Source organism: Hypomesus transpacificus, chromosome 23 (assembly GCF_021917145.1).
Source record: "Hypomesus transpacificus isolate Combined female chromosome 23, fHypTra1, whole genome shotgun sequence".
Taxonomy (NCBI): Eukaryota; Metazoa; Chordata; class Actinopteri; order Osmeriformes; family Osmeridae; genus Hypomesus; species Hypomesus transpacificus.
This window is the reverse complement of record NC_061082.1, coordinates 2,474,571-2,496,680: the sequence shown is the minus strand read 5'-3', so window position 1 is coordinate 2,496,680 and position 22,110 is coordinate 2,474,571. Positions and strand designations below refer to the sequence as shown.

Genomic DNA, 22,110 nt, shown 5'->3' with positions numbered 1-22,110 from the left:
GGGTCCTGTCGTTAGCTCACAATGACCAACCATACCTCTCTCCCTTAGGCATTGAATGCGTACCTGCAGCAGAACAACAGCCAGATAGACGACATAGTGACGCTGGTGCGAGGAAAGCTGTCTAAGCAGGCCCGCGTGACTCTGGGGGCGCTAGTAGTGCTGGACGTCCATGCCAGGGATGTGCTCTCATTGCTCTGCCAGAAAGGCATCAGCGACGAGAACGACTTTGAGTGGCTCAGCCAGCTACGCTACTATTGGATGGTGAGCCAGGGGTCTGTGTGTGTGAGTGTGTGTGCGTGTGAGTGTGTGTGTGTGTGGGTGAAAGCTAGAAAGGATAGTTTGATCCAATGGTAAAAAATATTTAATTTGTTCTTTAAACCAGGGTCATTTAACTTTTAACCCATATTCAATTCAGCTCACTCCTACCACAAGAAAAAAAAAAATCTGTGCAGGTCGAATCCATATATGACCCTGTCCTTGTGACCATCATCCAGGAAGACACGCTCCAAACCAAGATGATCAACGCTGGTCTGGCTTACGGCTACGAGTACCTAGGGAATACCCCCCGTCTGGTCATCACCCCCCTCACTGACCGCTGCTACAGGTATGACCACTTACTGCCCCCTCACTGTCCCCTCTGACCCTTTACTGCAGTAGTAATGTTGTAATTGTAGTGAACATAGTATATTTAAGCATGATTGAATCCCATGCTGCGATAAGTGTGTATGAAGAACTTGTTGACGGCTCGTACTCCAGAACCCTGTTTGGGGCGCTGCACCTGCACCTGGGTGGGGCCCCCGAGGGCCCGGCGGGGACGGGCAAGACCGAGACCACCAAGGACTTGGCCAAGGCTGTGGCCAAGCAGTGTGTGGTGTTCAACTGCTCCGACGGCTTGGACTACATCGCCCTGGGGAAGTTCTTCAAGGTGTGCTGTCTGAGGGGCTGTGAGGGACGCCATTCATAATCACCAGGATTATTCATGGGCTTCTCCTCTCACATACACATAAGAAACCAAAATGACATATGCTGTACTGACAAAAAAAATACAAACTGAGAAATGATGCTTTCACACATTAGTGTGCTGAAACTGCTACTCATATAATAAAAACACTTTTATGTAGACCATCGAAAATCATTCACAGTTACACAATTACAAATGTTGTATGAGAGGCTTTCCCCCCCCCCCCCCCAAAAAAAAAAACGTTATTGGTATGCCACTGTACTGAAAATCAGAAAGATGTGGTTGCCTTGGCAACAGTGAGCGCTCGGTGTGTGTGTGTGAGGTACAAGGCAGTTAACATTCTTTGTACAAGTTGCTTTGCTTTGCCAGATTTCACCATTGAGCTTTGTTTCAATTTTGATTAACCAATTTAATTGGTTATTTTATAGGGATAGATAATACTGGCAACAACAAATAATTTATTGGATTAAGATAAAGACTAATTACAGCTCTTATTGCTCTCTTTGTGTGTGAGCTGGTGCTCTCTCTGTGTGTAAGCTGGTGCTCTCTCTGTGTGTGAGCCGGTGCTCTCTGTGAGCTGGTGCTCTCTCTGTGTGTGAGCTGGTGCTCTCTCTGTGTGTGAGCTGGTGCTCTCTCTGTGTGTGAGCTGGTGCTCTCTCTGTGTGTGAGCTGGTGCTCTCTCTGTGTGTGAGCTGGTGCTCTCTCTGTGTGTGAGCTGGTGCTCTCTCTGTGTGTGAGCTGGTGCTCTCTCTATGCAGGGCCTGCTGTCCTGTGGAGCCTGGGCTTGCTTCGACGAGTTCAACCGCATCGATCTGGAGGTGCTGTCAGTGGTGGCCCAACAGATTCTCACCATCCAGAGAGGTGTGTATGGGAGGAGGTACGGTTTGTGTGTGTCAATGGGCCATATTTTAACGATCTGAAACGCAAGTATCAAAACGCAAAGCGCAAGGAACGGATACATGACTTTGCGCCTGGCGCAAATCTAAAATAGGTTGGTCCAAAGTAGCTACAGAATCAGAATCAGAAAGGGATTTATTCGCCATGAAAGTTTGCTCAGACAAGGAATTTGCTTTGGCAGGAAGGTGCATATAATAAACATATAGGAATCTTAATTTTGAATATGTGGTCTAACCATACTAAGGATACATAAACTAGCAATACTAAGTGAAATACAATTAAAATAAAATATACGATAATGTAGGCGGTGAATTGAAAGGCCAGAGACGCTTGGTGTTTGTCCCTGGCTTGGGAACCACAATTCACTTTAGGTTCGATTCTCAGGGAGATAATTGACTCGTTAATATCTGACTCCAATTTTTAGACACGTGCACAAGTGCGTTACCTGTAACCTTGAGCGCTAAACAGTTAATGACATGAAACTCTGACGTAGGTAAAAATTGTTTGCTTGATCAGAGCACCGACCCTAAAGTATGCGTGTTCACTAAACAGTCGTTTATCTCTACTATAATATGGATTTAACCATAGTAGACTTAGTAGGATATGTAATCGATCACTCAGAGGCTCCGGTAAATTCAGCGTGGAGATCCACTGTAAGTGACTCAGAGGCCTTAAGTTAAAACCTACTCCAAAAGTCTATGTGTATAATCAGTATAGCCGCATCAACCAGACTAGCTAGATCAAAGTTTTCACCGCCGTAGCTTGATAGATACGTTTCAAGGAGAACAAGTAACGTCAAAATGCACAATAATAGTTTATTATCTAAATAGTAAGATAATCAATACAATGATAATGAAATATCATCAAATACAAAACATACCTTCAGAGCAATGTTTAACAAAGGTATTCACAATGAAGACTAGGCGCCTAACGCACCGGAGCTGTATCGTAAACAGAACTCGAAGTGATTGGTAAAACGTCTTCCTATATACACCCAAACCTGACTAAAATGGGGACACCGGTCACATGACTGAAAAGTTGTCTAATGGATACAAATTCAAATTGGATCATTAATCAAGGCTGCAGTAGACCAAGTGGTGCCCTTGCAAGACAGGGGAATATGTTAAACACATGTTGGTCTGCTGCAGTTACAAACTCTGTAAATCCTGTACATGTACATGTTACAGAAGTAAAATTATTATGTAATACACATTTAATACATAAAATAAGAAACAAAAGCATATCAAACATGACATTAAAAGCTGTTTAGAACGATATTTACCAGAACAACTTTTAATGATAATTTCAGAGTCTTCCTCTGTCTACCTTCCTCTTCAACTGTTGAGACCACCTCTCCAGAGGTGTGTCATTAAGGTGTGATTGTCATTTTAGCATTCATGCAAATCAACAACTGTCCCAGACGAGTGTCTGGGTGTTCAGTGACAAAGGGGCTGCCAAAACAGCCCTACAATAAAATAAAATATAAGTGGGCATAAAATAAAATGTAAGTTGCCAATTTACAATATAAAATACAATATAAAATACAAATATTACAGGAATTGAATGTAGTGCAAAATGTTAGTAGTTTTAAGACATGAAGTCATTAAAGACAGTGTGAGCTCTTGACCTTGTTGAGGAGGCCAACAGTGGAAGGGAAGAAACTGTTTGTGTGGCGTGAGGTTTTGGTCCTGATGGACCGCAGCCTTCTGCCGGAGGGGAGTGACTGAAACAGGAAGTGTCCAGGGTGGGAGGAGTCCGCCACAATCTTCTTCGCTCGTCTCAAGGGTCCTCGAGGTGTGCAGGTCCTCGAGGGAAGGCAGACTGCAGCCAATCACCTTCTCCGCAGTGCGGATGATACGCTGCAGCCTACATTACTAATGGATGTGGTTTGGGCGTAACGTGCAATAAACCAATTAGAGCATCATCTCACATTCCCTTTAAGAGCAGCGCTTGTTTCATGGTGGATTGCTATTATAACAACGGAGCGGTTCAAAGCCGAGGAGATCGAGGTTCTAGTCAGGGCCGTAATTGATAGAGAAGTGACATTGTAGGGGAAAGGCAGAGCAGTTTTCTCATTGCACTAAATTGCCCGCTCATGCTGCTCATTCAAATTCGTATTCTTATTTTTATATATATTTTATTTGTTGAAAATCTTTTTATAATCATTGAAGAAATGTAACACGCCATAAATCAAAACAATGTAACGTAGCTTCGCAGAAAGAAGACCCTGGCCTCACCAACAGTGCGCACGGGCAAAGCTTGCGCCATTAAAATAGCATCTGAATAACGCGCCATTGACTTTAGACTACGGTTTTCCTGGTCAGTGGCGGAATTGTTTTTCTGAAACTGCAAAACGTTTGCACCGGAAAACGCCTCATTTTTTTGCGGAGCCGCCCCCGGGAGCGCAAAGTCATTCCCTAATTTACCGACGTCCGTCTGTGGAGGGAAAAGTCCGCTTTGCGTCGAGTGCAAACTAGGAATGATACTTGCGTTGTTGACAAAGTCAATTGCGCTGGGTGCAAGATAGGGCCCAATGTGTGATTGTCGGATATGGTGTGTGTGTAGGTGTCAGTGTGTGTTTGTGTGTCTCAGATTTTGATTTTCCAAGAACCACAAACGATACAGAACAGAGACAAAATAGAAACCACTACCCAAGACGACAGGATGTTTGCTTCTAAAGTGATGCATCATTGGTGTAGTTGTGGTGTTATATTTTGGTGACACCACATTGATGATTAACATCCCTAATGGAGACTGTGTGGCCTGGGTGTGTTCCTCAGGGATCACCTCCCATGTGGAGCTGCTGATGTTTGAGGGCACAGAGCTGAGGCTGGACCCATCCTGCTCCGTCTTCATCACCATGAACCCAGGCTACGCTGGCCGCTCCGACCTGCCCGACAACCTGAAGGTGCTGCACACACACACACACACATACACACATACATCTGCTCCACATACAGCTGCTACACACACACACACACAGCTGCTACACACACAGTTGCTACACACACATACACACAGCTGCTACACACCAAATACACACACATTTACATGTATTCATTTAGCTTTCATCCATAGCGACTTCCAAGAGCGAGCTTTAAAAAAGTACATAGGTCAATGATCATAAACAACGAGGAGATAGTTGAAACATTGCGGGTAGCCAAAACATGAAGCATACATTGTGAAGAGCAAATAAGTGCCAATGGGAAGAGACATAAGAGCATGTAGTTAAACCAATTACAAATTAAACAACATAAACCTCAAGAAGTGCAAGAGTGTACCTATAGGAAAGCAAGCAACAATAATATAATTTACAGCGAGTACAAGTAGTTAAATCAGTTACAACTCAACACACACATACACACAGCTGCTACACACACATCTGCTACACACACACACATGTGCTACATACACACACAACAACTTTTTTCCATTGAGTCCACTGGACTGTAAAACAACATACTGACCACACTGTCTCCTGTGCTCCCCCCCTTCCACCCTGCAGGCTCTGTTCAGGACGGTGGCCATGATGGTCCCGGACTACGCCATGATTGCTGAGATTGTGCTGTACTCGTGTGGCTTCGTCACTGCCCGTCCCCTGTCAGTGAAGATCGTGGCCACCTACCGGCTGTGCTCAGAGCAGCTGTCCTCCCAGCACCACTACGACTACGGCATGAGGGCTGTCAAGTCCGTGCTGACCGCCGCTGGAAACCTCAAGGTAGGATAGCCACCCTCGAGGTACGCTCCCTAGACTATGGTACAGTAGATACGCACACAGCTAGACTATCCTTCATATGTTTGTTTTAAACTCAGGCGTTGTTGGTACTATTCACAAGGTAGGTTGCAGGGTGAGTTTGCCAAAAGAGCACCAGGACGTGATTTTATGGACTTTATGGACTAATTTGGTTAACCCCCTGAGCTGTATCTATCTAAGGAGGTCCCACAGATCTGCCTCTCGGTACCAGCAGACTGATTCTGCTCGTGTCCTCTGGATCCCAGCACACTGACTCTGCTCGTGTCCTCTGGATCCCAGCACACTGACTCTGCTAGTGTCCTCTGGGTACCAGCACACTGACTCTACTAGTGTCCTCTGGATCCCAGCACACTGACTCTGCTAGTGTCCTCTGGGTACCAGCACACTGACTCTGCTAGTGTCCTCTGGATACCAGCACACTGATTCTGCTCGTGTCCTCTGGATCCCAGCACACTGACTCTGCTAGTGTCCTCTGGGTACCAGCACACTGACTCTGCTAGTGTCCTCTGGGTACCAGCACACTGATTCTGCTCGTGTCCTCTGGATCCCAGCACACTGACTCTGCTAGTGTCCTCTGGGTACCAGCACACTGACTCTGCTAGTGTCCTCTGGGTACCAGCAAGACTGATACCCCATCAAAAAATGAGACTTTCAGTGAGAAATTGGGAGGTTGGATCCAAATCTCCCAATCTGCTTATCAACCGGTAACAAAAACAGAATGTAATCAAGAGAGAGGTAGAAAAAAATGTCTGAAAGACAACTTTAAAAGATAAGGATTTCATCCTAAACTCAGTAGCCTGTCTTATAAATAACAGATGTTCTTTCTCTCTCTCTATCTCTCTCTCTCTCTACCTTTCCCTCTATCTCTCTCTCTCTCTCTCTCTCTCTCTCTTTCTCTCTCTCTCTCTCTCTCTCTCTCTCTCTCTCTCTCTCTCTCTCTCTCTATCTTTGTCTTCCACACACACACTGGTCTCTCTCTCTCTCTCTCTCTCTCTCTCTCTCTCTCTCTCTCTCTCTCTCTCTCACTTTCTCTCCCTCTCTCTCCCTTTCCTTCTCTCTCTCTCTCTCTCTCTCTCTCTCTCTCTCTCTCTCTCTCTCTCTCTCTCTCTCTCTCTCTCTTTCACTCTCTCTTTCACTCTCTTTTTCACTCTCTCTCTCTCTCTCTCTCTCTCTCTCTCTCTCTCTCTCTCTCTCTCTCTCTCTCTCTCTCTCTCTCTCTCCCTCCTCTCTCTATCTCTATCTCTATCTCTCTCTCTCTTCTGTTTCCCTGGCTTTGTGTTGTTTTCGGAAGCATTCATGTCATTTTTACATCAATTTTCAAGCAGGCTCCTCTGGGACCCTACCCACGTCAGCTCTTTGAAAATGACTTTTGGAAAATATAGGCATGCATTTAGACCCTGAGCTAAAGCCTCAAATTCCGCGGATGGTTCCTTAGTGTCTGAAGGGACTGTGTGTCAGTAGGAGACACACACAAAAGGAGCCTGAATGATGCCTCCCCTCACAAGACCCAAACTCATCTGTCAGGCAAGCCTTTCATTATTTATCGCTTCACTCTATCCCTCTCTCCCTCTCCCTCCCTCCCATCCTCTTTTTCTTTCCCTTGTCTTTCTGCCTCCGTTTTCCCTCAGCTGAAGTTTCCTGAGGAGAACGAAGACATTCTGTTGCTGAGGTCGATCATAGACGTTAATCTGCCCAAGTTCCTGGCCCACGATCTGCCGCTCTTTGAGGTGAGATCATTTGAATAAAGTCACTACCTCCTCTGGTTAGACTGCTTAAGGCCTTTCAGATCAGCACATTGATCCTGACTATGTTCCTAACTTCCACACTGCCCCAGGGCATCACCTCGGACCTCTTCCCCGGGGTCAGACTGCCTAAGCCGGACTATGGCCTGCTGCTGGAGGCCATCAAGGAGAACAGTGACAAGATGAACCTGCAGGTCACAGAGTTCTTTGCAGAGAAGATCCTGCAGATCTTTGAGATGATGATCGTGAGACATGGCTTCATGCTGGTGGGGGAGCCGTTTGGAGGCAAGACCTGCGCCTACCGTGTGCTGGCGGCCGCACTGCAGGACATGCACAACATCTGTGACAAGGTAACCCTTCAGTCCCCTCTCCAGTCCTCCCTCCAGTCCCCCTCCAGTCCTCCCTCCAGTCCCCCCTCCAGTCCTCCCTCCAGTCGTCCTCCAGTCCCCTCTCCAGTCCTCCCTCCAGACCCCCTCCAGTCCTCCCTCCAGTCCCCCCTCCAGTCCCCTCTCCAGTCCTCCCTCCAGTCCCCCTCCAGTCCCCTCTCCAGTCCTCCCTCCAGTCCCCCTCCAGTCCCCCCTCCAGTCCCCCCTCCAGTCCTCCCTCCAGTCCCTCCTCCAGTCCCCCCTCCGGTCCCCCTCCAGTCCCCCCTCCAGTCCCCCCTCCAGTCCTCCCTCCAGTCCTCCCTCCAGTCCTCCCTCCAGTCCCCCTCCAGTCCCCCCTCCAGTCCTCCCTCCAGTCCTCACTCCAGTCCCCTCTCCAGTCCCCCTGCAATATGGGTTTGAATGTGAATTTGAAGTGAATCTTTAGGGTGATGAAATTACCTAATTATTTTGCTTATCTGCTAGTGACAGTGTTACACACACACACACATATACTCCCTCACACAGCTGGCTGTTTACATGCCTGAAAGGGCTTGTGGGACGGCATGATGGACAGCCTCAGCAACACCACATTCATCATTGTCACCGCGATGCACGTCCGCCCCTTCCCCTCTCTGAATCCTGATGGCCTGTCTGAAACAATGCTAACTGGGGTTGGCTTCTCCCCTAGTTTGGGAAGGCTCTTTATCACAGAAACATTAATCGGCCTGGCAATTTATGAGCCTTGGCACAGGAAATGTGGTCAAATGAGGTTCGAGGCTGATCCACATTGCTTTGAGCTTTTTCCATGATCTGTTTTTGTGCCTCACTGATGCGTCTGTCTAATAAGGTGTAACCTGTTCTGTAGTTTTGAGAAATGTTATTTTTAGGCCTTATGTGACAGGTGTGTGTGTGTGCGTCTGTGTGTACGTACGTGTGTGTGTGTGGGGGGTCCATATAGGGTCTGATGGATGAGAACCGGGTCCAGATCACAGTCATCAACCCCAAGTCCATCACAATGGGCCAGCTGTATGGCCAGTTTGACCCCGTCTCCCATGAGTGGTCCGATGGCATCCTGGCCGTCAGCTACAGATCCTTCGCTACCTCCCAGGTAAGCTCTAGTCTACCTCCTAGGTAAGCCCTGGTCTACCTCCCAGGTAAGCCCTGGTCTACCTCCCAGGTAAGCTCTAGTCTACCTCCCAGGTAAGCTCTAGTCTACCTCCCAGGTAAGCCCTGGTCTACCTCCCAGGTAAGCTCTAGTCTACCTCCCAGGTAAACTCTAGTCTACCTCCCAGGTAAGCTCTAGTCTACCTCCCAGGTAAACTCTAGTTTACCTCCCAGGTAAGCTCTAGTCTACCTCCCAGGTAAACTCTAGTCTACCTCCCAGGTAAGCCCTGGTCTACCTCCCAGGTAAACTCTAGTCTGCCTCCCAGGTAAGCTCTAGTCTACCTCCCAGGTAAACTCTAGTCTACCTCCCAGGTAAGCCCTGGTCTACCTCCCAGGTAAGCCCTGGCCCATTCCTGGTCTCTCTGATTTTCATGTGTATGAATTATGTGTTACTGTTGTTTATGGGTTTTCTACTTGCTGCACACCTGCAAAATGTGTCCAACACTATACAGACCAGTTGCACTGTGAGCATTTCTGGGCTTCCCATCTTCATCTCCATCTTTCTAAAGCCCTTTCACCCAAAACAATGTGCAATGAAAGCAGCAAAATTCTCAGGAAAGAAAACAGACCATAATGAGGCTGGAACAGCTCGCAGTTTTTACTATATCTGTTTCTATGGAAACAGACCTCCGTGACAACTGAGTGAGAAATTAGACTCCATTCCCAATTGTACTTGCCTGGGGATTAATAAAGTCTTATCTTAATAAAGTCTTATCTTTCTGAATGTTATTCACCAAGATCAATAACTCCCAACGGACTCAGCCCTATTCTAAGTCACATTATGCTCTGTGAGCAGAGCTAAATTTCTTGCTTTTCAAAATAGTTTATTTATTTAACTGACCTTTAAAGTATCATTCAGCCACTGCCAAGACAAGGGGACAGATTAGAAAATGAGGCGATAAACGACTTAAGAAAAACAACACAAATCTGGGCTCAGCTAGGAGGGTTTTTTATTGGCTTTACATTTACATTTAGCAGTCGCTCTGATCCAGAGCGACTTACAGTGAGTACAGGGACATTCCCCCAACGCAAGTAGGGTGAAGTGCCTTGCCCAAGGACACAACATCATTTTTTGTGGCCGGGAATCGAACTGGCGACCTTCAGATTACTAGCCCAATTCCCTAACCGCTTAGCCACCTGACTCCGTTTAAATAAATTGCAAACAAATCCAGTCAAATCAGGGTTAGCTGGTTTTGCTCTGATTTCAAACTCAACAGCCCCGGCACACACACAACTGCTGCATACTTGACGTTATTATTGTCCCAGTTTAGACAAGATCCCTTCTTGATCTGCTTGTAGTCAGATCATCACATTAGGCTCTCAACTCTCTCAGCTCTCTCCCTCTTTCTCAACTCTTTCTCTCTTTCTTTCTCTCAACTACCTCGCTTTCTTTCATCTCTCTCGGTAACAGATGGCTCTGGCCAATGTGTTTATGTTACCACAAATCAATTTATAGCACAACCACTGTTATATATCTCACCAGGGAATTAACTTTCCATGTCAGCCTCCATTATAAGTGTAGGAGCCCTGCCCACGTGCTCTGCACATACAAGGTCACTAACTCTGCCCAGGTCTGCACAGACAAGGTCACTAACTCTGCCCAGGTCTGCACATACAAGGTCACTAACTCTGCCCAGGTCTGCACAGACAAGGTCACTAACTCTGCCCAGGTCTGCACAGACAAGGTCACTAACTCTGCCCAGGTCTGCACATACAAGGTCACTAACTCTGCCCAGGTCTGCACAGACAAGGTCACTAACTGCCCAGGTCTGCACAGACAAGGTTACTAACTCTGCCCAGGTCTGCACAGACAAGGTCACTAACTGGCCAGGTCTGCACAGACAAGGTCACTAACTCTGCCCAGGTCTGCACAGACAAGGTCACTAACTCTGCCCAGGTCTGCACAGACAAGGTCACTAACTCTGCCCAGGTCTGCACAGACATGGTTACTAACTGGCCAGGTCTGCACAGACATGGTCACTAACTCTGCCTAGGTCTGCCCTCCAAAGGGAGAGAAGGAGTACAAATAATATAAAGAGGATTCATGTATGCATGTGATTAATTCATATGGGGCAATATTGAAACTAACAAATACCTAAGCTTCCCCCCCAAACGTATAAGCTTCACTAATACCTCAGCAACCCTCTCCAATACAGTTCAGTTCTGCAGGAGTCACACTCCTAGTTCAAGTTCTGATTTTCCGAATTTGACTCAAGGATTTAAAATAAATCAAGTTTGATGTATTATGGAATATCTTATCACAAACGTTTTAAAGTGATTAATAGCCCTGCAGGTATCCTGGTTGACGCTGGGGGTAGTTTGTCTTGTCTGTCTCTATAACAATGAGAACGTTTTGCACTTCAAACATTAGTGGAGTGCATGCTCTACTGAAGGCTTGCTTAACCAGTTGGAATAAAAACAAATAACTATGTTGCACTGATAAAGGGTGAAATCAACAGTTGTCTTTTATATGTACATTTATTTGTCTCCTTGAGCAAGGCACTTCACCCTACTTGCCTCGTGGGGAATGTCCCTGTACTTACTGTAAGTCGCTCTGGATAAGAGCGTCTGCTAAAATGACTAAATGTAAAATGTACCGGCAGAAGCAACCAAAACTGAGTTCAATGTCTGCATTTGATATATTTGAAGTCAAATGTGTTCCCTGTGTTCCTGTGTCTCCATGTGTGTGTCCCTGTGTGTCTCCCTGTGTGTGTCCCTGTGTGTCTCCCTGTGTGTCTCCCTGTGTGTCTCCCTATGTGTCTCCGTATATGTGTCTCCCTGTGTGTCTTCCTGTGTGTCTCCCTGTGTGTCACCCTGTGTCCATGTTTGTCTCCCTGTGTGTCCCTGTCTCCCTGTGTGTCTCCCTGTGTCCATGTGTGTCTCCCTGTGTGTGTCCCTGCGTGTCTCCCTGTGTGTCTCCCTGTGTGTCTCCCTGTGTCCATGTGTGTCTCCCTGTGTCCATGTGTGTCTCCCTGTGTGTGTCCCTGCGTGTCTCTCTGTGTGTCACCCTGTGTCCCTGTGTGTCTCCCTGTGTGTCCCTGTCTCCCTGTGTGTCTCCCTGTGTCCATGTGTGTCTCCCTGTGTGTCCCTGTCTCCCTGTGTGTCTCCCTGTGTCCATGTGTGTCTCCCTGTGTGTGTCCCTGTGTGTCTCCCTGTGTGTCACCCTGTGTCCCTGTGTGTCTCCCTATGTGTCTCCCTGTGTCCATGTGTGTCTCCCTGTGTGTCTCCCTGTGTGTATCCCTGTGTGTCTCCCTGTGTGTATCCCTGTGTGTCTCCCTGTGTCCCTGTGTGTCTCTCTGTGTGTCCCTGTGTGTCTCCCTGTGTGTATCCCTGTGTGTCTCCCTGTGTCCCTGTGTGTCCCTGTGTGTCTCCCTGTGTGTCTCCCTGTGTCCCTGTGTGTCTCTCTGTGTGCCCCTGTGTGTATCCCTGTGTGTCTCCCTGTGTCCCTGTGTGTCTCTCTGTGTGTCCCTGTGTGTCTCCCTGTGTGTGTCCCTGTGTGTCTCCCTGCAGACCCCAGACAGGAAGTGGCTGATCTTCGACGGTCCGGTGGATGCTGTCTGGATTGAGAACATGAACACAGTGCTAGATGACAACAAGAAGCTGTGTCTGATGAGTGGAGAGATCATCCAGATGTCCCCACAGATGAGCCTCATCTTTGAGCCTATGGACCTGGAAGTGGCTTCGCCCGCCACGGTGAGCCACCGATGTTTGTGGGAAGGAGCTTGTTGGTCGTTCTCCAACAGAGATGCAGATTTGTATGCGGTTGTAGTTTTTCACATTTTCAAATTCTCATCCAATTACATATATGCTTGTTGACATTGTTTATGTTTTGTTTGTATATGGAAATATATTTTACGCCAACGTTAGCCTCAAGATTTCATGTAGATCACTTTGAAGTACTCCCTTGTTGTCTGATGGAGCCTTCCAACATCATGAACCCACAAACCTTAACACGCTCTGTGGTACTGCCAGGCAACACGATTCATTGCATCAATGAGACAGATGGCGTTGTGTAGCATCAATGAGACAGGTGGCGTTGTGTAGCATCAATGAGACAGATGGTGTTGTGTAGCATTCTGAGTCCTCCAAACGGTCACCCAGGGAACGATAATCCTTTCAGATATTAATTACAGATACAAACCTTTTTTTTAAACCTTTCTAAAAGATATTGTTTTACTTTTTTCCAAAAACGTTAAAAAAAAAATGATTCTAGCATCAAATGATCAATACTGTATATTGAGGGGACTAGTATGAGTAACCAGAGTTACATGCATGTGGCACCTTCCTAGTCAGAGTTAGCAGGGGGGGTAAAAAAGGTAGGAACAAATATCAAGTGGTGAGGCTTCTAATCCACATCAAAACCTAGGGGGTCATTTTGATGGCCGCGAAACAGCTAGGATTTGCGTATGCGAATAAATGATTATCACAGATTATTATTACTATTTGTATGCTTTCCTTTCTATACTGAGGATTTGATTAATATTTTTTTATGGTGTCAAATACTGTAGCTAAAACTGCAATATTTACACAGGCAGATTACCTTCAAGTGTTTTGTTCTAGTAAACTGGCTCTGTTAATTAAGCAGTGTTCACATTCCTTGATAAACGTTGAGGTAGTGGTTTTAGCGTTCATCTTACTGAAGGTGTGTCGTATATGCAGGTGTCTCGCTGTGGGATGATCTACATGGAGCCTCACATGCTGGGCTGGAGGCCTGTGATGCTCTCCTGGCTCAACACCCTGCCCTCCACGGTCAAGCCCATGCACAGAGACATCATCACAGGCCTTTTTGACAGGATGCTGCCTGCCTGCCTGCAGCTCATACGCAAAGCCACCAAGGCAAGAACTAGGAATGAATAATGGCAATACAAATACACTGTATTCTTTAGTAGGCACTGTCACTGTTACTACCTTACTTACCCCTGCTCTCATTTACTGAGAAAAGCCTGTGTCTTCTGATGTCCGGTGTTGGTACTTAGACCTAGACAATAGGAAGCCTCCTGATCTGTGTTCTCTCTGCAGGAACATTCCCCGACGTCCGACACCAACCTGGTAAAGTCCCTGATGAACCTGATGGACTGCATGCTGGATGAGTTCAGAGACCAGGCCAAGATGAAGAGCCTGGATGAGAGAGACGTTTGCTCCTGGCTGGAGGTGAGAGGGAGGGAGAGGGGGGAGAGGTTGAGGTAGAGGCGGCGGAGGGAGAGGAGATGGTAAACATCCTGGGGCACTAAGACAGAGGGAAGCCTGGCTTAAGGTATGACAGACAGCCAACAGTACCCTGAAGGCCCATAAAAGGCTTTTAGTACACTAAGTACTATACAGCTGTCTGTACTTGTTTTGGAAGTCATTAATTTTCTGTTATGTCACCATATCACCCTGTAGATTTCAGTACGCTCACTTGAACCATCCATCCACAAACCACTTGGCTCTGAGCTTAATAGTTATTAAAAGCTGTTTTGTCTCTACTGACCAAAGGTTGCTCAACTTAGTGAAAGAACCAAAGTTCTCTCTCCCTACTGCAGTCCTGCTCTCTCCTGACACATTGGCAGCGTTGCTGGGGCACCTGCCAAGGTCCTATCTGTTCACCATCAGCGTGTTGATCTTTAATCAGCTACATTATTGTGGGCTGATCAGGCTTGATTTCCAAGTCTTTGTTTATTTGTATAAAAGCAAAGCTCTGAAATGATTTTATTTCTTATATTTTATAGTTCATTTTATGCTAGACCATACCATACATACTATTGCCATACTAAACTATTGCCATCTTGTTGGTCTGCAAAACAGAAGTTTTTGTGTTTTTAAGACATGCCTTTCTCCCCCAGTCCCAGAGACGTAACAAGCTAATGTTGACATCTCTCTGGCACAGGGCATCTTTGTGTTCTGCCTGGTGTGGTCAGTAGGAGCCAGCTGTAATGAGTCTGGCCGTGTGAAGTTTGACTCTGTGGTGCGGGAGATGCTGGAGGGAGCCCTAAGCGAAGACACACGAACACGCCATGGTATCCTGAGCACCGTGGAGCCCCCCACCAAGCAGCTGACCGTGGCTCTGCCTTCTGAGGGCTCGCTCTACCAGTACCTCTTCATCAAGGAGGTGAGATAGGCCATCAGACTGGGGCTAACCCAGTATCTCTTCATCAAGGAGGTGAGACAGGCCATCAGACTGGGGCTAACCCAGTACCTCTTCATCAAGGAGGTGGGATAGGCCATCCGACTGGGGCTAACCGGGTACCTCTTCATTAAGGAGGTGAGACAGGCCATCCGACTGGGGCTAACCCAGTACCACAGTCTTCTGAGAGCATTGCTAACTGCTCTACATTGAGCTGCATTGAAGTACCTCCTACTGTACACAAGAAATGGTCCATCCCCAAGGAATAGGATTAGAATTTCTGTCTTAACAAACAGTTTGGAAAGTTGGACTGGTACGACAGCGAGACCTGATGATATTTGGGACTGGGCTCCGTCCACACCTAGTCAACTTGAGGGGCTGAGGGCTGCATCCATGCTGCATACTGTGGTCTGGTACTGAATACTCACAGGAGACTATATCCTTCCTTGTGAATCTGACCTAGGATATAGATGTCGTCTTATCATGTTTGAGATAACAGCTGTGTATAAAGGCTCTGCCGTCCTATCATGTTTGAGACTTTTCAATATAAAAACAAACTTCCATGCACTTAAAAAGAGATTCTGAAACAAGGTCCTTGTTATTTTGCAGGGCCCTGGGAGGTGGGAGCTGTGGACAGACCAGCTGAAAGCAGCGCCCCCTATTGCTAAGGACCTGCTGTTCAGCGAGATCATCGTGCCCACAGAGAACACTGTGTGTTCCACTGCCCTGATGGAGCTACTCATCACCCACCAGAAGCCCACCATCTTCATCGGACCAACTGGCACCGGCAAGAGCGTCTACATCATAGTGAGGGCTGCAGTTTCAAACCTAACTAGACACTGTAGGATGTGGACACCTAGGACACTGCATCCATGTTAAGAAACCTTGCTCTTCGCTACAATGAATCACTTGGATATATTTTCCAGTCAGGGTGAGTGACAGAGGTTGGAAGTGTGTGAGCTTGGTATGCAGCACGGAGCTGTATCTGTGTGTTTAAACGTGCAGGGAGCAGGTGGAAGTGATCTTCCCTGCTTTAGCCTTGTTGCAGCTCAGCTCTGCATGCTGTCACTGTGGAGGTCAAAACTGCTGGTCTCACTGTGCATGAGCTCAGACTTCAACTCCCAGCCCAGGGTGGATCAGTAGCCCAGGGTGGTTCAGTTACAGGGTGGATCAGTAGCCCTGGGTGGTTCAGTAGCCCAGGGTGGTTCAGTTACAGGGTGGATCAGTAGCCCTGGGTGGTTCAGTAGCCCAGGGTGGATCGGTAGCCCAGGGTGACACAGAACGTTGTTACACAGAACGTTACACTTAAATTAAATATATATGTATCATATCCTCTCCTACTCTTTTTTTAAATTAAATATATATGTATCATATCCTCTCCTACTCTTTCTTAAAAGCCTAATGAATCTATCTCTGAACCTGTCTTTCTGCTTGAGCAGCACTGGTTGAAACCTCAAAATATTGTAAACAATTTCTGCATATATGCAGGTAGCAACGCTAGTGCTAAATAAGTATTTGGTCGGCTCCGTGACGCCAGGTAAGTAGGACTTGTGAGACAGCTCACCAAAACAACGAAGGGGAACCCACTTGTTTAGCAGATGAAGACATGTTCGTAGGTACGCAGCGAAAAGTCACCTCAACTTTCCTAGACTTGTAACTACGGTAGCCTACTAATGCTGAAGGCTCGCTGACATTGCATAGCGTTGTTGCTAGCGTGTACTGACGTTCTGACTGTGTGCGTGTGTATGTGAGAGACGCGTGAGTGACAGAGAGACAGATCGAGAGCAGGGAAAGGAAATCCAGCTGAACGAATATGCTGCTTGTTTAAAAAATAATAACGAAACGCAATATGTGGCGGCCAGGCTCAATTGCGCATGTCGGTTGCAAAAGACGAACTTCTCCCGTGTATAATACACTTGGAGTGTCGATCAGGTCATCATATATCTCTGATTACAAGGCTTGACATTAACTTTTTGAGGCACTTGTCCTTTGGACAAGTACATTTACGTTTCACTTGTCAATGCACAAAAGTCACTTGACCCCGATACCTTTAAATAGCTTGACCAAGTGATCGGGCAAAACTAGCCTCGCTAACGGAGGTTGCTTTCTCAGGCAAATTACAAATGAAACAGGCTTGTTGAAAGAAATCCGAGATGCTGGCTATCTTCAGCAGGCTCGTATCTACAAAAGGCAGTCCTTCCTGACGTTTCTGGTGTAGAATGGAGTGAAATATCACATTGTGCCAGTAAGCAACTCGAGTCTGAGACGTCAAAACAGTATAACGCCGTGGGACGCAGTCTCACTCAGATTGCCAGTTTTACACAATTCACAAAAATAATCGGACCAGCTGGCTAAAAGTAGAATTCCCATATCTCTTGAATGATGCCCTGCTTGACTTTTTTTGGTGTAAAACTTTGGGTATAGAATTGACCGAACTGTAAAATTATGAACTTTGTGACATGACGCGACCAAGACAAGAGACCGCCGAAGACAACGCGGTCTACCGGGTGACATTCTCACTCAAATTTCAAGACTTTCGTGACCCAAATAAAAATTCTGATGTGACAGATCAATTGGGAATCACTTTCTCTCTTAAAGGCTGTCTTCCTTGACTTTCTTGGTCTTTCTAAATCTAACTATTTGTATGATCCTTGTGGTCCTTTTGCCATTATAAATGATATCCTTTCCAGGTTTTCTGCCACCACATTGCGCGCGCATTCCGAATGTTTACAAACTAAAAATTGGTCTATAAGCATCACTTCCAGGGCGTCTCTAACCACTCCTCCTTCCCTCAGGACTTCCTGTTGAACCGCCTGAGGAAGGATGTGTACAGCCCCCTGCTCATCAACTTCTCCGCTCAGAGCTCTGCAGCCCAGACCCAGAGCATCATCATGTCCAAGCTGGACAAGAGGCGCAAGGGCATGTATGGCCCCCCGCTGGGCAAGAGAACGGTAGGAAATGGTAGGGGATGGCAGGGGCCCTCTGATAAGGTAGACAGGGGGGGTCTCTGTCTCTACATGTCCATGCTTTGTGAGGAAGCATTAAGACGTGGTGAGGAACTGTTAAGAGGTGGAATTAAGAGGTGGTATTCCCCTAGGTGGTGTTTGTGGATGATGTGAACATGCCGACCAAGGAGACCTACGGGGCCCAGCCCCCTGTGGAGCTACTGCGCCAGTGGCTGGACCACTGGAACTGGTACGACACCAGGGACTGCTCCACCATACAACTGGTGGACATCCAAATAATGTGTGCCATGGGCCCACCTGGTACGTCCTCCCTCTTCAAACGCACACATACGCACACACACTCACACACACTTAAATATACAGTATAATAGAATGTTATTTCCATTGATGTGGATGATAAGATGACCCAGTGACAGGAATGGAGAGCCAGAGATAGAGAGCTCCTATCTTGCTTCCTGTCTGTCTCTAGGTGGAGGCAGGAACCCCATCACACCTCGCTTCCTCCGACACTTCAACACGGTGACCATCAATGACTTTGATGAGAAGACCATGTACACCATCTTCTCCCGAATTCTGGACTGGCACCTCAACATACGGTGAGCCTTCATGCTGGGCCCTGTCTCTGCTGGGTGGAGGCTGGGCCCTGTCTCTGCTGGGTGGAGGCTGGGCCCTGTCTCTGCTGGGTGGAGGCTGGGCCCTGTCTCTGCTGGGTGGAGGCTGGGCCCTGTCTCTGCTGGGTGGAGGCAGTACTTGTGGATGTTTGTTTACAGATGTCTAGTGTACTAGGGGGGTGGATGTGTGTTTACAGATGTCTAGTGTACTAGGGGGGTGGATGTGTGTTTACAGATGTCTAGTGTACCAGGGGGGTGGATGTGTGTTTACAGATGTCTAGTGTACTAGGGGGGTGGATGTGTGTTTACAGATATCTAGTGTACGAGGGGGGTGGATGATTGTTTACAGATGTCTAGTGTACCAGGGGGGTGGATGTGTGTTTACAGATGTCTAGTGTACTAGGGGGGTGGATGTGTGTCTACAGATGTCTAGTGTACTAGGGGGGTGGATGTTTGTTTACAGATGTCTAGTGTACTAGAGGGGTGGATGTTTGTTTACAGATGTCTAGTGTACAAGGGGGGTGGATGTTTGTTTACAGATGTCTAGTGTACTAGGGGGGTGGATTTGTGTTTACAGATGTCTAGTGTACTAGGCAGTGGCTTTTGTCCCCAAAAAGATTTTAAACATTTAGAACTTTGATCTCCAGTGTTTCCGCTGTGTTGATTTTGTCGTGGCGGCCCGCCTGCTGCCACAGTATCAGAAATAGGGCTGTACAACATTTTAGGCCGTCTATCAGCCGTGATTGTTAGAGCGCATGTCGGAGAATAGCACAGACACACGCTTCACAGCGCAGTTGAGATTGCGCGTGTGCGTCCTTGAGAACTGTAAGTGGTATAACTTATGTTGTCAGTTCATTTAAGCCTTTTATTGTATTAGTCTATAGTTCTTGCAAATTTAAATTAAGTTAACTGGTGATTTTCGTTGTTTGTATTCTTCCCCTGCTAGCGAAATTGCACGTCTGTTGATTCGATAGCGTTTGCTGCCCTTGCTCACGTTTGTATTTTAGGTGCATTATGCTGAAGTGGGGGGGGGTTCCTAGAGGAAACACTGATATAAGTTAAACCTCCACAACAATTACACATTATTAAGGACCGCAAATGAGGAAGCAATTGTCATGGTACAATTGTGGCCAACAAAGGGAGGCAGCGTATCTGAGCCCCACGGCTGATCTGGAACAACACAGAGGCGTTCTCTGATAGCAAATTGGCACCACGCCAGTTTTATGACTTGTTTCACCAGCTAATACTATTGCCTTGCAATTGGCAACCGTCAAGCTTAAAAAGCTTCTCCTGTTCATGGTATTTTGTAGTCGCTTGACACACACTTTTCTTTTAAGTAGACAATTAATGATGGAAGTAGTATGATTGTATTGTATTGATGAATGGAAAGGATAAAATTGGTTTATAAAACTAGAACACAAAATGTGGTGCTGTTTTAATGCTCAAGCTTTTAGGACAGGAATTAGATGTTGTATGGAGACGTGTTTTTAGCACACATCAAAAACACATCAGTATCTATAGTAAGGAGAGGAAGTGAAGTAGACAGTGAAGCATTTTAAACAGAGTTGGTGTGTCTGCTGTGTGTGGTGCAGGTCCAGGTGTGTAGTGCAGGTCCAGGTGTGTAGTACAGGTCCAGGTGTGTAGTGCAGGTCCAGGTCTCTGTGTAGTGCAGGTCCAGGTCTCTGTGTAGTACAGGTCCAGGTGTGTAGTGCAGGTCCAGGTCTCTGTGTAGTGCAGGTCCAGGTGTGTAGTGCAGGTCCAGGTCTCTGTGTAGTGCAGGTCCAGGTCTCTGTGTAGTGCAGGTCCAGGTGTGTAGTGCAGGTCCAGGTCTCTGTGTAGTGCAGGTCCAGGTGTGTAGTGCAGGTCCAGGTGTGTAATGTAGGTCCAGGTGTGTAATGCAGGTCCAGGTGTGTAGTGCAGGTCCAGGTGTGTAGTGCAGGTCTGTGTGTAGTGCAGGTCCTGGTGTGTAGTGCAGGTCCAGGTGTGTAATGCAGGTCCAGGTGTGTAGTGCAGGTCCAGGTCTGTGTGTAGTCCAGGTCTGTGTGTAGTGCAGGTCCAGGTCTGGCCAGAGCAGGACAGAGACCTCTGCTCTGTGTTGTATTTGTCCAGGTTCTCTTTCCCTAAGCCATTCTCCAGCTTGACCTCCCAGATCATCCACGCCACCATGTCTGTGTACCAGGAGGCCACCAGGAACCTGCTGCCCACCCCCGCCAAGTCTCATTACCTTTTCAACCTGCGAGACTTCTCCCGCGTCATTCAGGGCATCTGTCTGTCCCGTCCAGAGACAGCAGAGCAGCCTAGCCACATCAAACGCCTCTGGGTGCACGAGGTGTGTGTGTGTTTGTGTGTCCCTGCATTTTTCTATTTTAGCATTGGCAAGCTTTATTTGAGCTGGCTAACACTGCCACAGACTGTGATAGTGAGTTCAGCTCTTCCATATTAATGAAAGAGAAATAGAACACTGACCTTAAAACCATTCCGTTTTTCATTCAATCTTATTCTTTGTGACTCCATTCTTTCTTTGAAGTGTAGACTTCATGCATCAGTTCAATCAATACTTAAAACTACTATTTTTTCTCAGCTTCATTATTCAAAAATTGAGCTTTACTTTGTGTGAGCAGCACCAACTTTGTACTGAGTACCAGATTAACCCTGACCCTGGTGTTCTGCCCCTTTGCCCTCCTAGGTTCAGAGGGTGTACTATGACCGGCTGGTGCAGGACTCAGACCGAGCCTGGATGGTGAGCCACCTGCAGCAGGTGTGTGGCAGCTGCCTGAAGGAGGACTTCCATCAGCTGTTTCAGCACCTTGACCAGGACCAGGACGGCCACGTCACCGAGGACGACCTGCGCAGCCTCATGTTCTGCCACTTCCACGACCCCAAAGGAGAAGACCGCAGCTACCGCGAGGTGCAGCATCTGCAGCAGCTGCGCCAGGTGGTGGAGTCCCACCTGGACGAGTACAACAACATCAGCAAGGCCGTCATGAAGTTAGTGTTGTTCCGCTTTGCCATCGAGCACGTATGCCGGGTGTCGCGCGTGCTGAAGCAGCCCCGCGGCCACGCCCTGCTGGTGGGGGTGGGAGGGAGTGGCCGCCAGTCCCTCACCCGCCTGGCCGCCCACATGGCGGAGGCGGAGCTCTTCCAGGTGGAGATCTCCAAGAGCTACGGCCTGGCCGAGTGGCGTGATGACCTGAAGATGATCATGAGGAAGTCGACGCAGGGAGAGACTCACGGAGTCTTCCTGTTCACCGACACACAGATCACGAAGGAGTCCTTCCTGGAGGACGTCAGTAACCTGCTGAACACTGGAGAGGTGGGTGGAGGGATACACACACACACACACTGCTGAACACTGGAGAGGTGGGTGGAGGGATACACACACACACACACTGCTGAACACTGGAGAGGTGGGTGGAGGGATACACACACACACACACACCCACACACACTTCTGAACACTGGAGAGGTGGGTGGAGGGAGAAATATGCCAAATAAATACACAAATTAATAGCACATTAAACACCTATTATTTTCCTTTAAAATATAG

At 47.4% G+C, this 22,110-nt stretch overlaps 1 protein-coding gene across 1 annotated transcript in view; it reads left to right on the top strand.

The window, feature by feature from the left end:
* The window catches only part of dnah7 (dynein, axonemal, heavy chain 7), an 83,572-nt gene that overhangs the window by 20,125 nt on the left and 41,337 nt on the right, over positions 1 to 22,110 (top strand). Inside the window, exons 20-38 of the mRNA XM_047047282.1 lie at positions 49 to 261; positions 495 to 604; positions 757 to 925; positions 1,720 to 1,822; positions 4,639 to 4,766; positions 5,364 to 5,576; positions 7,241 to 7,339; positions 7,447 to 7,704; positions 8,678 to 8,827; positions 12,394 to 12,576; positions 13,543 to 13,719; positions 13,903 to 14,034; positions 14,750 to 14,971; positions 15,596 to 15,793; positions 17,782 to 17,937; positions 18,084 to 18,252; positions 18,422 to 18,548; positions 20,673 to 20,898; positions 21,256 to 21,876. Coding sequence (XP_046903238.1) covers positions 49 to 261; positions 495 to 604; positions 757 to 925; positions 1,720 to 1,822; positions 4,639 to 4,766; positions 5,364 to 5,576; positions 7,241 to 7,339; positions 7,447 to 7,704; positions 8,678 to 8,827; positions 12,394 to 12,576; positions 13,543 to 13,719; positions 13,903 to 14,034; positions 14,750 to 14,971; positions 15,596 to 15,793; positions 17,782 to 17,937; positions 18,084 to 18,252; positions 18,422 to 18,548; positions 20,673 to 20,898; positions 21,256 to 21,876 — 3,654 coding nt within the window. The remainder of the gene's footprint in view (positions 1 to 48; positions 262 to 494; positions 605 to 756; positions 926 to 1,719; positions 1,823 to 4,638; positions 4,767 to 5,363; positions 5,577 to 7,240; positions 7,340 to 7,446; positions 7,705 to 8,677; positions 8,828 to 12,393; positions 12,577 to 13,542; positions 13,720 to 13,902; positions 14,035 to 14,749; positions 14,972 to 15,595; positions 15,794 to 17,781; positions 17,938 to 18,083; positions 18,253 to 18,421; positions 18,549 to 20,672; positions 20,899 to 21,255; positions 21,877 to 22,110) is intronic.